Source organism: Phallusia mammillata, chromosome 7 (genome assembly GCF_965637545.1).
Source record: "Phallusia mammillata chromosome 7, kaPhaMamm4.hap1.1, whole genome shotgun sequence".
Classification (NCBI taxonomy): domain Eukaryota; kingdom Metazoa; phylum Chordata; class Ascidiacea; order Phlebobranchia; family Ascidiidae; genus Phallusia; species Phallusia mammillata.
Window position 1 is genome coordinate 15200668 of NC_137258.1, and position 15900 is coordinate 15216567.

The following is a 15900-nucleotide window of genomic DNA, read 5'->3' on the forward strand; positions in this document are numbered from 1 at the left end:
ACTCGGTATCGAACGATTTCAGTGGTATCGATACTCGTACTCGGTATCGAAATATTTTGTCTCAGTTTTCGATACCAACGTGCGAGTACCGATGGCCGATTTACACCGTAAGAATACGGGCAACTTTTTGCCAATATTTGCTTCGGACAGCACAAAATTGGAAAAAAGTTCCGCCAGTTTACGTATATTTTTTTCGCTGTCAGCATGTGTGCGTGCACGCCTGTACCTCGACCACTGGCGTAGAGTGCGCGGTACCCCCCGCCCTTGACCTTTGTATAACACCAAAATCGCATCTTTGTTCAAGTTACGTCGGTTTTAAAACGTGTTTCCAGCTAAACAAATGCGCTTGAACTCCTGCCATTGATCGAACAGACGTCGGTGTTTCGCAATAAGCGGACATTTTAATGCAACACAAACATGACATATAGACTAACGTTTGCAAAAAAATAAATATAAAAGCCGAGTGTAATGTCCGTTTGCAAAGCACTGCAACGGTCTAAACTTGATCCGAATAGACCTCAGTTTAGGCGTATACAATACATGGTCGGCTATATTTAAAACGTGAATCGCCCGCCGTAACACATTATTTGAGAACTAAATCGTCGTTAAAGTTGCTGATTCCGCAAATCGTCCTTTCTTTACATCAGACGTTATTAGACGCACAGCAAACGTCCAAACCACACGAAGAAATTGTGCCAAGTGACTATTTGCAAACAATGAGATAGAAACTATATAGGGATAGGCTAAATCCCGAAGGTATCGGTGTTTGGTCCCATACGGGTACAGATACTGCACATGATACAGGTATCGGCGTCGGTGATCAAAAGTCGCATCCCCGGTATTTTTTAAAACTCTATAGTCTACACGTATGACCCCGACCATGGCAGATAAATTAGACAGTGATATACATAAGCACAACACTACACTTAAGTACTCGGTAATCGTACTCGGTATCGAAGGTATATACATGTGGTACTCGTACTCGGTATCGGTACTGGCTTAAAAACCTGGTATCGTCCCATCACTAATTATTATGTAAACTTACATTAATGGACACGAATTTAAAAGTTTGCTAACCCACGAATCACAAATAAAAAGTGCTTCATAATGTCAACACATTTGGTTCTTAAAAATTATATTATTGGTTATTGTTTGAAAACCTTACATCACTTCTTACACTTCGTACCGGTTTGCCTTTTTTGCCCACAAATGCATGCGCTTTTAAATTACAACAGGACTTCACAGCTGTGTTTTGTCAGACACATGACATAGGTTGGAAGTCCCCAATGGAAATCCACAAATGGGTAATTCAAAAGTGGATTTTTTAAACTAATTTTATGGGCTTGGATTTAAGGATAGTGGTTGGAGTTATCAGAAACATGGCCAAATGACTATGTTTTCCCTTTTTACAGACATATTTGAAACATTACCACAATGCCAACCAAATTTGACATACCTATTTATTGAACAAGATTTTATACAGACCTTAAAGTTTGGTGAAAAAAGGCGATTAGCCTCATCTTTGTTTGCCCGGTCCAATTCATGCTTGTGGATGGTCAGAACAATCATATCCTTTTGATGGGGCATGTGTGTACACTGTGTAAATGTAATCTAATTAATTTAAAACTAGAAAGGTGGCATTTCTTTATTTGTGGAATTTATATACTACATACATCATATGTCATACTTGTCTTTAGCAAGGGCACAATAACAATCTGACACATATTTCAGACTGTAATGGTAGTCCCTGGGTCGATTGCACTAAATTTTGAACAACAAACAAGGAACCACCTATAAACAAGTGTTTGAAATTTCAGCACATTAGGGGTTGTATTTCTGACAAAAACAGGACATCATTTGATCTACACATTTGACTTATTTTGCAAGCAAAAACGAATGGGTCCCCACACATGTTTTTACGTGAATTGATTAGGAGGGTTTATCCATATTCTTTACAAAGAATCATTGTCATATATTTACAATAGTAGTAACAAGGAATGGTAGAAAATACTTCCATTTCTAGGCAAATTTAATCTCTTTTATAGCTTTGACCTCAATATTGCTGTCCAAAACAATTAAAACTAAAAAGGTGGCTTTCTAATATACTTCCATTTTATATATTCTATTTACCAATTTACCATACACATCATTTGATCTACACATAAAATTGTTTTTTCAAGCAATGAGACAAAAACAATTTACAAAAAAAACAGTATAAAAAATAATAAAAAAATAATTTCAAGATAATCTCTTGCATTGGCCGTAATAGTGTCGTCCAGAGAAAAACCTTAACAGTTGTATTACAGACACTATATATTAAGAAGCTACAAAGGTATACATAACAATTTGTTTTTCACTTAACTTTGTTTCGCAAAACGAATACAATTGACATGTAGTAACCTCTCACTGTACAGATGCCGAATGGCCGTTTAATGACCTTTGCGGCAGCCAAGCTGACAATGAGAATTTAAAGACATTTTATCACAGCTTTCGAAAAAGTTTCTTTTTTCACCTTTATGTTGATCAACAACGTTGTGCGTGACAAATACGAAACCGAAGTTTAAATTACAGCTCAGGTGTGAAACCTTTGCCTAAACTGAAAATGCTGCGCAAAAGCAGCTGATTTTTAATCACCGAAATGACTGTCTGCTGTACGTTAAGTTGACCCCTCCTGCTCTGCATTAAACGGCCTTAATCGTAAACCAGTAAAGTACTAATCCCTTGGGACTTCTATCTGACCAACAGTGTACACATATTATGGGCGGTAAAGGTAAACATTTGGCCGATTAAGGCAAAATTTTAAATACTAACTCTACTAGAATAGTGGTTTTCCTATATATTGCCAGTTTATATATACTACATAATATTTAACGATGTATCACATATACCATTTACTATATTTATCATTGGGTCCCTATCTTTTTCCTGGCACTTTATAACATAATTGTTTCTGAAAGCATAATCTAATGGGTCCCCACACATATGCACATGCAAATTGGTAACAGTAAAAATAGGGCACAATCATTGTTAACTGGAAAAACTGGAATAGTGGTTTTCTTAAACTACTCAAGTAAACTTGTGTAGGAGATTTTTATAAATCAACGACAACTAATTTCATCAAATGTTATATGGGGGCAACATTTTTTTCCCGTGGCTGGGGTCAAGGCAAAACTCCAGACAACAGAGGTTAGCGTCGATTTTTCATGGATTTATTTCTGTCAGCGATCATTGTCTTGCGGCATGCGAATGTTGTTAGGTAAAGATATGGTGTGATCGCGACAGGAGGGGCCTGTCGTTAACCGCCATAAGACGCAAAACTGTGTGATACAACAATTGCATAACTAACGATTTAAATGATCTACAAACATATCTAAATTGCACAGTGCAAAAAGACTGCCTGATAGCATGTCCAGTTTTGCCCGAGGCCAAGATATATTCGCTTTTCAGTGGGCAGGTTTGCACTTTTGATGCCCAATTGGGCTTTTTTCGACATGGAGTTGCACGTTGTTTTCACAAGGTGGAGAGAGGATGAGTCCAACTGTTTAAACTTCTAACAAATTTTCAACATTTTTTTCCTTAATAGCCCTTTGTTTGTTGAACTATGATTTTTAATCTGCACATAACGTTCCCCGGTGCCGATAAGTTCCTGTTCTGAAACAGTTTTATTAACGCTTTTAGTTTGAGAAGTCACGTTACACAGGTGTAACAAATCGTGCTGCGTTGTCGCTCTGGGTTTCGAAACACAAATAAGTTGACCTACATTAATGTTTACAGCGCAATATAACTAACATCGTAACATCTTAATTCCAACCAGTGAGAAAATGGTCAAGTGACGACTGCGTTTTTTCCATGCGCCACTATCGTCAATCACTCCCATTGCGCCAGCTGTGCACTGAGCGAGCACAAATTTGACAAAAGACAGCATGTAAAAACATATTTGGGGCTGTAAGAGTAACTAGAAGGGTGGCTTAGCACATTTTGTTGTTGCATTTACACTATAACCTATTTTGAAACATTAATATATTTCCTATGCTTATTTGTATTGGGTCCCATATTAGCCATCTTCTTTTATAACCTTAGTCGTTTCTGCAGGCAAAAACTCATGGGTCCCCACACATGTAAAGTTGAAAATAATGCAATTCAAGAGATAACCATGAGAAAGTCGAGTGTTGTAATGTAAAACACAGTGATCGGCACTGGGCTTAAATAATAATACTATGTAGAATACAAACTATAAAATTAGATTCACCCCAGATATTGTTTGAAGTATGTCCTATTTAACGTTTTAAAAAACTGACCCATTTTAGGGGGCTAGTAGGGTAACTAATGGGGTTCGACACACAAACTAAACAATATATAAAAACTAGAAGGGTGGCTTAGCACATATTGCCATTACACATACACTGTGACCTATTTCTTAACATATATTTACATCCGACACTTATTTTATATTGGGTCCCATATCAGTCACTGTCTTTTATAACCTTAGTTGCAAGCAGAAACTCATGGGTCCCCACACATGCAAAGTTGTAAATAATGCATTTCAAGAGATAACAATGAGAAAGTTTGGCATTGTAACGTCAAACACAGTGATCGGTACTGTGCACAAATAAATATGCTATATGGAGTACAAACTATTTAAATTTATTCCATTCATACATTGATTAAGGTTTTTCTCTTTTATGGCTATCTGAGAAAAAAGTGTTAAATAGTGACAAAACAGGCCAAAACACAAAAATCAGCTGCTATTAATGGTGAATTGCACTTGACTGTAGGGGGTCTAGTGGAGTAAATAATAGGTACTACAGAGTTTAACACAACAACCAACACCTACAAATGGTACAATCTACAAACTGTCCAAGTTTCAAATAATTCATACATTGTTTAAAAAATTAAACCATTTTGGGGGGCTAGTGGGGTAAATGTCGGGGCAACAGGGTTAAATACAACGTTTTACACCTATAAATGGCACACTCTACAAGCTATGTAAATTTCATTCAACTCTGACATTGTTTACAAAATGGACCCATTTTGGGGGGCTAGTGGGGTTAATGTTGGGACGACAGGGTTAAACATAACAAACAACAACCATAAATAGCACACTCTATAATCTGTCCAAATTTTATCAAATTCGGACAATGTTTTAAAAATTCACCCTTTTTAGGGGGCTAGAGGGGTAAATATTGGGGTTACAGGGTTAAACACAACAATTGACACCTATAAATGACAAATTCTGCAAGCTTTTTAAATTTCACTAAATTCCGACACCGTTTAAAAAACTCACCCATTTTAGGGGGTCAGTGGGGTGACTGATGGGGTTTAACACTCAAAAGTATAAAATATGAAACCACGATGACCCATCTAACAGTCATGTAAAATTTTATCCAAATCCAACAATGTTTAAAATTCTGACCATTAGAGGTGTTATTAGCAACGTTCCTTAACGCTTCTGACGTCATCAGGCTGTTAGTGCCCCTCTGACTGGGCATGTGTGAAAACGTCCACCAAGTAATGCACAAACACAAGTACCACGTGTACTGGTGCCTTTATTATACCATTACACCACACAAATCTTTGGTTTGTGGTGCACAGCAACATACAAAAACGTTTTACATTTTGGGGTCTAGAAAAAAAGAAAAAAAAGAAAACAAACAAACAATTTGAGTAAAATCAATATGTGTCCCCTTCAGGGAAGGAGACCCATAATTACTGAGCCGATTGCACTGAAATTTTTAACAGCCAACAAGGAGCACCCTATTACCAGCTGTTTAAAATTTCAGAAGGTTAAGTCTTGTATTTCTGACCTCATTAACATGTGAACAAACAAACAAATATTTTGGGGTAAAGGGGTGAAAATGGATATACACAACTTCAAGTTACAAAATACTTTAAAATCTGCTGCAATGTACCAATCAAAAAAGTATGAAACTCCAGAATCATTTGCTTCAGCAAGTATAGCCGTTTTTAAAATCTCAAGTTTTGGGGGGGATGTGGGTGAACCGAGGGATCAAACGAGGTCAAAATTCACATGGACCATCTTTATACCAATATCTATAATGTGTGTAAATTTGGAAAAGTTTGAACCATTCTTTCTTGACCAAAACATGGGAACAAATATTGACAAAAACAATATGTGTTCCCTTTAGCCTACTGCAAACAATTGTTTAAAATTACAGCACATTAGGGCCTGTATTTCTGGACTAAAACTAAAACCAACTATTTCGGGGTTTAAGGGGTAAAAATGGGTGAATCCAATAACAAGTTACAAAATTCTTTAGAATACCGTACATTGCACCAACCAACAAAGCAAGAAACTCTCAGATTATGTACATTAGTCAGTACAGCCATTAAAAAAAAATCGTTTTGGGGGCCTGTGGGTGAACCGCTAGACGTTTGGGGTCAAACTTTAGAAGGATCAAATCTGGATTAATAACTAACATCTGTGCAATTTTGAATAAATTGAAGCACTCTTTCTTGACCAAACTCGTCTCACAAACCAGCGTTAGACAAAAAAAAGAAAAAAAACGGACAAAAACAATATGTGTCCCCTTTATGGAAGGGGACCCATAATGAACTTACTCGGTAATATCGCTGAGCATTTCCATTTGTTGCTAAATTACTCCTGGAGTCATTTTCTGAAAATAATATTTATATCCTAAGATGACAGATAAAAGTAGATTTCATATTCCTACAGATCAATTGAAAACCCTAATCCCAACCTCAGCAGTCCAAACCATTAGCATATGTTTATACATTTAACAAACCAAAAATGAGCAGGAAAAAGAATTGTTCAAATAATTTAGCCCTACTTTGAATGATCCTTAAATTGTCACACCGCATCACACATGAGTCATTAACAGAAGTCATTATGATACAATAAATGCATAAGTTTCAACTCAAAGTCCCTACAATTCAATAATTTTGACTTGACTTTCTGTAACTTAACTTTAGGATGTGTCACCTGAAATAGCAGTCTTGTACCCCTACTAATTTGCGTGTCATGCGAGAAACCACTGATTAACAGAACAAAATTGAAGTAAAACCTACCAGCACCAGGAAATGTTGTGACAGATGACATTCCTTCCCGTACGAAAAAAGTGTTAAACCAAAAATGAAACACCTTTTCCTGAATTTTAAAATACATAGTTTAGAAGTCAGATTGTAAATTTTGTCAAAAATGTATGATGTCTTACTTTTCTCATAACAGGTTTGTTAAACACTTCAATTTTAATGTCACCGCAAAGAGGCAATGCTTGGGGAAGATCAAACATAAGATGATTTCCCACTTTTTCCACTAAATCTGGATTCGATGTAAATAACTTCACCTTGAGTTGATTTATAACAAAAAAAAGACCTAAATAAGAAAAAAATGGAGTAATATGCCACAACACATGAAACAGTCCGAGCACAGTAGAAATATTCTTACTAGCATTGTGTTGAAGAGGCAATGTTTCAAACTTTATGCTATGAAGTAGTAAGGTTGTTGGTTTGTATGATAACCCTGAAGTTAGCAGCTGGGCATAATAATTTACATATCGTTGCTGCGAAGGGATTGTCACTCCCTGTAAGTAATAACAGATTATTACCACAAGTACTCAGGTGTTCAGTGTATGTTTCTGGAAAAAAACATCAGCTCAACATCACTTCAAATGTGAAAAGTATCTACCCGTTTTGAACCACCGAATCAGGTAGCAAGGAGAAAAATCCAGTAAAGTAATTATTTTTCTTTCATAAATGTTTACCTTCATGTTGTTTGTCCGTGCAAGTCCATAAAAGTTTAAAACATCAGAGGCAGCGGCAAACCGACCCCGATGAAGCAAATAACAGCAAATCATTACTCCTGTTCTCCCCTGAAAATCCAAAAATATTTAAAGTTAGATTCAGCAAGTATTTTTCCTGACATTTATGTTGTATTGCTTGTATACCTTAAAAAGATAAAAAATATTCATATAACCAGCTTTGCAATGCATGTGACATATGGGCAAATACAGCAGAAGACATTTTAAAAAGTGAAATATTTAATGGTCATAGCAGAAATCACATTTTCTGACACTTTTTTAAGTTCTGCCTAATAGAAGTTGTCTCACTTAATGGATATAACCTTCACTTGTAGGGTCAGACACAGCAATTGGCACACCACAACTTGAGGTTACACTAAAATGGCATCCAAGTTTGACTTTGTTTAAATTTTTGTTTTGTGTGCTAGCAGAGTAACTGGTGTAACTTCTTCACCAAACACAGATATTATTGCAACACAATGGTATGTTCTCTTTGTTGTTATTTAATAAAACAAAGCAAATACACAAATGTTCTTTTCTCACATTTCTGTAGTCTGGCGGTGAACTTTTATTAATACACTTCATGTGTCTCTTATGCAAATGTTATCTAGACCAATGCTTCCCAACCTTTAATATATATTCTATTTACTAATGTACTATACACATCATTTGATTTACACATATGATTGTTTTTGCTTGCAAAAACGAATGGGTCCCCACATGTGTGTGTATGCGGATTTACGCTAAACAAATGTTCCGGTTATTTTTTACCTTTTGAGGAAATTATTTAGAAAGCATTAACCCTGCTTTAACCCGTAGTTTATTTTTTCAGCTTTATGTTGATCAACAACGCTTTGCCTGACACAAACGAAACCGAAGCATGTTTATCGAGTTTAAATTAGGCCTTAGGTATGAAACCTTCGCCTAAAATGAAAATGTGCGATAACTTAATAAAACAACATGGCATTGCTGCGCAAAAACAGCTGATTTCTAATCACCGAAAAGACTGTCTCGTAAAACGTCTGTCCGAAATCAATGTGAGCCCCACCGCTGTGTATTAAACCGTCTTAATCGCAAACCAGTGAATTACTCCCTGTGACTTCTGTCTGACTGACAGTATGCACATATTATGGGCTGTAAAGGTAACTATGTGACCAATAGGGCAAAATTTTAAATGCTAAATGAACTAGAAGGGTGGCTTAGCACATTTTGTTGTTGCATTTACACTATAGCCTATTTTAAAACATAAATATATTCGCTATGCTTATTTTGAATTGGGTCCCATATTAGCCATCGTCTTTTATAACCTTAGTTGTTTCTGCAGGCAGAAACTCATGGGTCCCCACACATGTAAAGTTAAAAATAGTGCATTTCAAGAGAGAACCCACATGCTACACAAATTTCAGACAATTCTGACACTGTTTTGTAAACTCACTCATTTTAGGGGGCTAGTAAGGTTACTAATGGGGTTTGACACTAAACTAAAACTAGAAGGGTGGCTTAGCACATATTGCCCTTGCATATACACTATAACCTATTTTAAAACATAAATATATTTCCTATGCTTATTTTGTATTGGGTCCCATATTAGCCATCGTCTTTTATAACTTTAGTCATTTCTGCACGCAAAAACTCATGGGTCCCCACACACGTAAAGTTGAAAATAAAGCAATTCAAGAGATAACCATGAGAAAGTCAGGTGTTGTAAGGTAAAACACAGTGATCGGCACTGGGCTTAAATAATAATACTATGTAGAATACAAGCTATAAAATTAGATTCACCCCAGATATTGTTTGAAGTATGTCCTATTTAACGTTTTAAAAAACTGACCCATTTTAGGGGGCTAGTAGGGCAACTAATTGGGTTCGACACACAACTAAAAAATATATAAAAACCACAATGACTTAATCAATAGTACTGCAAAATTTCAGCCCAATCCGCCAATGTTTAAAATTTCGACCACTAGAGGTGTTTTGAGCAACAACCGTTAATGTTTCTGACATCATAGGGCTGTTAACAACCCCTAACTGCCATGGCGCAAAAACGACCACCAAGCAACCCACCAACGAGCAACATACAACTGGTTGCCCTTGTAACACTATTGCTCAAAAGAAATCTTTCGTTTGTAGTGACCAGTAACATACAAATACGTTTTACACTTTAGGGGCTTGTGGGGTAAATGTTAGGACTACAGGGTTGAACGCAACAATCGACACCTATAAATGGCATACTATACAAGAAATCCAAATTTCAGTCAAATCTGACACTGTTTAAAAACTCAGCCATTTTAGGGGGCTAGCGGGGTAAATACTGGGGTTATCAACAAAACAAAGTGGGATGCACATCTACATAACTATATCTACCATCTGTGTGAATTTCAGCCAAATCCATCCAACATTTGATGGTAAAACGAGTCGGACAAACTTCGGGGTAAAAATACCCATTTTAGGGGGCTAGCGGGGTAAATACTGGGGTTATCACCAAAAACAAAGTGGGATGCACATCTACATAACTACATCTACCATCTGTGTAAATTTCATCCAAATCCATCAAACATTTGATGGAAAAACGAGTCGGACAAACTTTGGGGAGAAAAAAAAATGAAATAAAAAAACATAAAAAAAAAGAAATAAAAAAAAACAATTTGAGTAAAATCGATATGTGTCCCCTTCAGGAAAGGGGACCCATAAAAATATGAAACCTCAATGACTCAATCAATAGTACTGCAAAATTTCAGCCCAATCTGCTAATGTTTAAAAATCAAACCACTAGAGGTGTTTTGAGCAATAACCGTTAATGCTTCTGACATAATAGGTTTAACAAACCCCTAACTGCCATGATGCAAAAACGTCCAACAAGCAACCCACCAATGAGTTACATACAACTGGTTGCCCTTGTAAGACTATTGCGCCACAGAATTTTTTCGTTTGTGGTGCCCAGTAACATACAAATACGTTTTACACTTTTGGGGACTTGCAGGATAAATGTTTTGAAGGGTTGAACACAACAATCAACATCTATAAATGTCATACTCTACAAGCTATCCAAATTTTAGCCAATTCCAACATTGTTTACAAACTCACCCATTTTAGGTGGCTAGCGGGGTAAATACTAGGGTTATCAACAAAAACAAAGTGGTATGCACATCCACATAACTAAATCTACCATCTGTGCAAATTTCATCCAAGTCCATTAAACATTTGATGGAAAAATCAGTTGGACAAACTTTAGGCAGAAAATAACCCATTTTAGGGGGCTAGCGGGGTAAATACTGGGGGTTATCAACAAAAACAAAGTGGGATGCACATCTGCATAACTATATCTACCAGCTGTGTAAATTTCATCCAAATCCATTAAAAATTTGATGGAAAAATGAGTCGGACAAACTTTAGGCAGAAAATAACCCATTTTAGGGGGCTAGCGGGGTAAATACTGGGGTTATCAACAAAAACAAAGTGGGATGCACATCTACATACCTATATCTACCACCTGTGTAAATTTCATCCAAATCCATCAAACATTTGATGGAAAAATGAGTCGGACAAACTTTAGACAGAAAATAACCCATTTTTGGGGGCTAGCAGGGTAAATATTGGGGGTTATCAACAAAAACAAAGTGGGATGCACATCTACATACCTATATCTACCATCTGTGTAAATTTCATTCAAGTCCATTAAGCATTTGATGGAAAAATTAGTCGGACAGACTTTAGGCAGAAAATAACCCATTTTAGGGGGCTAGCAGGGTAAATACTGGGGTTATCAACAAAAACAAAGTGGGATGCACATCTACATAACTATTCTACCATCTGTGTAAATTTCATCCAAATCCATTAACATTTGATGGAAAAATGAGTCGGACAAACTTTAGGCAGAAAATTACCTATTTTAGGGGGCTAGTGGGGTAAATACTGGGGGTTATCAACAAAAACAAAGTGGGATTCACATCTACATACCTATATCTACCATCTGTGTAAATTTCATCCAAATACATCAAACATTTGATGGAAAAATGAGTCGGACAAACTTTAGACAGAAAATAACCCATTTTTGGGGGCTAGCAGGGTAAATATTGGGGGTTATCAACAAAAACAAAGTGGGATGCACATCTACATACCTATATCTACCATCTGTGTAAATTTCATTCAAGTCCATTAAACATTTGATGGAAAAATTAGTCGGACAGACTTTAGGCAGAAAATAACCCATTTTAGGGGGCTAGCAGGGTAAATACTGGGGTTATCAACAAAAACAAAGTGGGATGCACATCTACATAACTATTCTACCATCTGTGTAAATTTCATCCAAATTCATTAACATTTGATGGAAAAATGAGTCGGACAAACTTTAGGCAGAAAATTACCTATTTTAGGGGGCTAGTGGGGTAAATACTGGGGGTTATCAACAAAAACAAAGTGGGATTCACATCTACATACCTATATCTACCATCTGTGTAAATTTCATCCAAATCCATCAAACATTTGATGGAAAAACGGGTCGGACAAACTTTCAGGGAAGGGGACCCATAATAACCTACTACAAACAATTGTTTAACATTTCAGCACATTAGAGTTTGTATTTCAAGCCTAAAACTAAATCCGATTATTTCGGGTTTAAGGGGTGAAAATGGGTGAATCCTATTAAAGTTACAAAATTCTTTAGCATAACTTACATTGCACCAACTAACAAAGCATATAACTCCTGGATGATGTACTTTCGTCAGCACAGCCGTTTTAAAAATTTACATTTTGGGGGCCTGTGGGTGAACCGCTGGGCTATTCAGGGTCAAACCTCAGGAGGATAAAAAAGGATAAAAAGAAAAATTTAGTTACGTCACCGCCGCCAGCACGTGTATTTTTTGACATACATGGTCACCGCCTCACAAACTCGTCTCCGCGGCCGCATGTAGCCGTACGGCCGCAAGTTGTGCACCCCTGATTTTGCCCAAAATATTAACGGAGTATATTTTCACCTATGTGCAAATACGTTTGTGGTCACTGAAATTATTGGACAAATATTGGTTGAAACGCCACAATTGCAAATGTTTCAAAATAAACAAGCATTTGTTGCAACATAGGCTACACCACGTCTTTTTGTCAAGAAATTATTGCGCCAACATTAATGTGTTAACGATTCTAAAGCCGTGTTTAATGTCCGTTTGCAAAGTATTGCAACGACCTAAACTTGATCCAATGTGAACAAAGTTTTGGCGTCAACAGTGCAAAATGGGCTGTTTGAAAACGTAAATCGCTTTTACTTTTATTTACCTTTATCGAACGAAGAAATTTTGTCAAGTGACGATTTGCAAAATAACGTGGCAGACACAACCGGCTATAAAGCACGTAAAAAGTGTCTGTGTTCAGTTCCAAAGTATGGTCCGGGTACAGATACTGCACATGGTATAGGTATCGGCAAGTCGCAACCCCGGTATATTTTAAAACTCGTCGGCTGTGCTCATAATACTATTCAGCGTTACTAACATTCTCTTTAAAATTCACTAACATTTGGCGGGCCGCATGAACTCCTTTGCCAGGCCGCATGCGGCCCGCAGGCCGTAGTTTGCCCACCCCTGCTCTACAAGGTCCAAATTTCATTTAATTCAGACATTGTTCAAAAAATTGAGCTATTTCGGAGGCCTAGCGTGGTGAATGTTGGGGCAACAGGGTTGAACATAACAATCGATCTATTTTGACAAATTCTACAAGGTGTCCAAATTTCATTTAATTCAAACAATATTTACCTCCCGACACTGTTTAAAAAAACAAACAATATTTATGCCCCCTAAAACGGGTGTATTATTTAAACAATTTGGATAAAATTTGTCCGATTTGGATGAAATTTGGACACCTTAATTGGGTGTGCCATTTATAGTTGTCAATTGTTATGTTTAACCCTGTTACCACAATGACCCAATAAACAGTCATGTAATATTTTATTTAAATCGGACATTGTTTAAAATTTTGACCACTAGAGGTGTTAATAGCAACATTTGTTAACGCTTCTGACGTCATAAGGCTGTAAATGCCCCTATGACCAGTATGTGCAAAAACGTCTGCCAAATATTGCACAAACACAAGTATCATATGTTTTGCTGCCTTTATTATACTATTCCACCAGAGAAATCTTTCGCTTGTGGTGCATCGCAACATACAAAAACGTTTTACACTTTGGGGTCTAGCGGGGTAAATGGGGTTATCAAGTCAAACGAGACAGATCTACATAACTATATCTACCATCTGTGAAAGTTTTATCCACATCCACCAAAGATCTCATGCCAAAAGTGCATGGACAAACTTACTCGGGGAAAAAAAACTGAGTGAAATCAAGATGCGTCCTCTTCAGGAAAGGGGACCCATAATTAACCATTATCACTCCAAGTTGTTAGAAATTATTATTGGGCACCAATTTAGAGCCTTGGGATGCTCCTGTCACAAAACAGGCAACCCAACTTTGGGTCGCAACCCACAGTTTGGGAAACAGAGTGAAAACAACATTGTTTTCTCTTCACACTTTCCCTGTGTCAATATAATCTTGTTTAAATCATTGTACCTTTCCAGCTTTGCAATGAATAGCTGCAATATGATCTTTATGTTGCCCTAGCCATTGATCAACATCTTCACAAAATGGTTTGATGAGTTCAAATCGTGGAGGATTGTGGTCATCAAACGGGTATGTTGCAACTATTAAAAAACAGTTCATTTAGTTTGTAAAGTTGACAATTTTAAATAAACCTCTTTATTGTATTTACAACCAATTAGCAATTTCAGTTGATCAATATGCAAGCTGTTAATTTATCCCACTGCCTTGGTATAGTTAATAAACCTGTCATGGTATGTATTTCACCTGCCATGGCAGGCATGACCTCACATTACAAAGAAGGGCATTTTAGTGGGTCAAACATGCTACATTGTGACTCAAAGGCTAATCTACCTTAAAAGTGGTTCAAATGGTTTCATGACACACAGCAATACTGCAGAAAAGGTACTCCGCTATATTAATCACTGCCTGTATGCAGTTAAAAGGTTTGCACATTCCTTCAATGGTATTTTTGTGCAATGTGCCCAAAATCTGTGATTGATGCACAGTTTAGCAGTAGCAACTACCAAATTCCCTGTTGTCAAGTAGCCTGTAAAATTATTTGCTAATTGCAAAAATTTGTAACCCCTGGTTTAGCAAAAATAGTTGTAGTTGTACAATGCTATAAATTTTTGGTTTGAGTGTTGTTTAAAGTCAATTCATTTTGGGCAGGGGTCGCCAACCTTGACCACTCAAAGAGCCATTTGGACTTGTTTCACATAGTATAAAAACACACTATGAGTCATTAAGCCCGTTTGAAATGAAAAGGCACTGCACATAACTTTTTTTGCTAATTTTTGTTTTGTTGTTTACTATTTATTGTTGCACAAATATTAACAAACAAGTTTTGCTGCCCACATATACACACTGCTGACAAAAACAGTCATATTGTGTGTTAACCTGCGCACTGCCAGTTTGCCTCTTTTATACCGTTTTATGGTAGTGTTTTTAAAAATCTTCAAGCAGGCGACTCAAAAACAAACTAAATTTTCTTTTCTGCGGGACACCTTGTAGGTGAACAACACAAAAGTTGCAAAAATAAAGTTAATTTGCAACTTTAGTGTGTTAGTAAGATTGCTTTTTATGACAACTAAAAACGAATAAGCATTTAAATGTTGTAATGCACGCTTGTATATCGTTACAAGTCTTATAATACACCTCATATTGTTTGCACTTTAAAATAGCAAATTTTCATGTTTAGTAATTACAAAAACTAATCTGCATTAGAGGGATCAAAGAGCCACATGCGGTTCCAGATCCGCGGGTTGGCGATCCCTGAATTTGGGGGTGACTAAAAAAGAAGTGATATATAAAAACAAAATCACTGACTAAAACAACCTATAAATGTATTGTTTTTAAACTTGCAAAAACGCATATGCCTCCATGATTTAAACTATCATTAGCAAAATTGCAAATTTTGACCAGCACTTTTCCCTGAATTTTAAAGCCAAATCACATTTGTAAAAGTTGTAAACTAAAGCCATATGTTAAACGTATATGATTTCCACTGCAACCTTGTAGTGTAACCATTAATGTGTGTAAAAA

The 15900-nt window shown here is 36.6% G+C and overlaps 1 protein-coding gene across 2 annotated transcripts in view; it reads right to left on the bottom strand.

Annotated features, from left to right (window-relative positions):
* Window positions 1-15900, bottom strand: part of LOC145239118 (phosphatidylinositol 3,4,5-trisphosphate 3-phosphatase and dual-specificity protein phosphatase PTEN-like) — a 28744-nt gene that overhangs the window by 1450 nt on the left and 11394 nt on the right. The window contains exons 5-11 of one of the 2 annotated variants that reach the window (XM_080102402.1): window positions 14329-14459; window positions 7743-7850; window positions 7427-7562; window positions 7194-7354; window positions 7048-7126; window positions 6580-6635; window positions 1486-1596 (exon numbers count right to left, since the gene is read on the bottom strand). In XM_080102402.1, the coding sequence (XP_079958528.1) occupies window positions 1486-1596; window positions 6580-6635; window positions 7048-7126; window positions 7194-7354; window positions 7427-7562; window positions 7743-7850; window positions 14329-14459 (782 nt within the window). Of the gene's footprint in view, window positions 1-1485; window positions 1597-6579; window positions 6636-7047; window positions 7127-7193; window positions 7563-7742; window positions 7851-14328; window positions 14460-15900 lie in introns of both variants that reach the window. The other variant, XM_080102401.1, reaches the window with a different exon arrangement.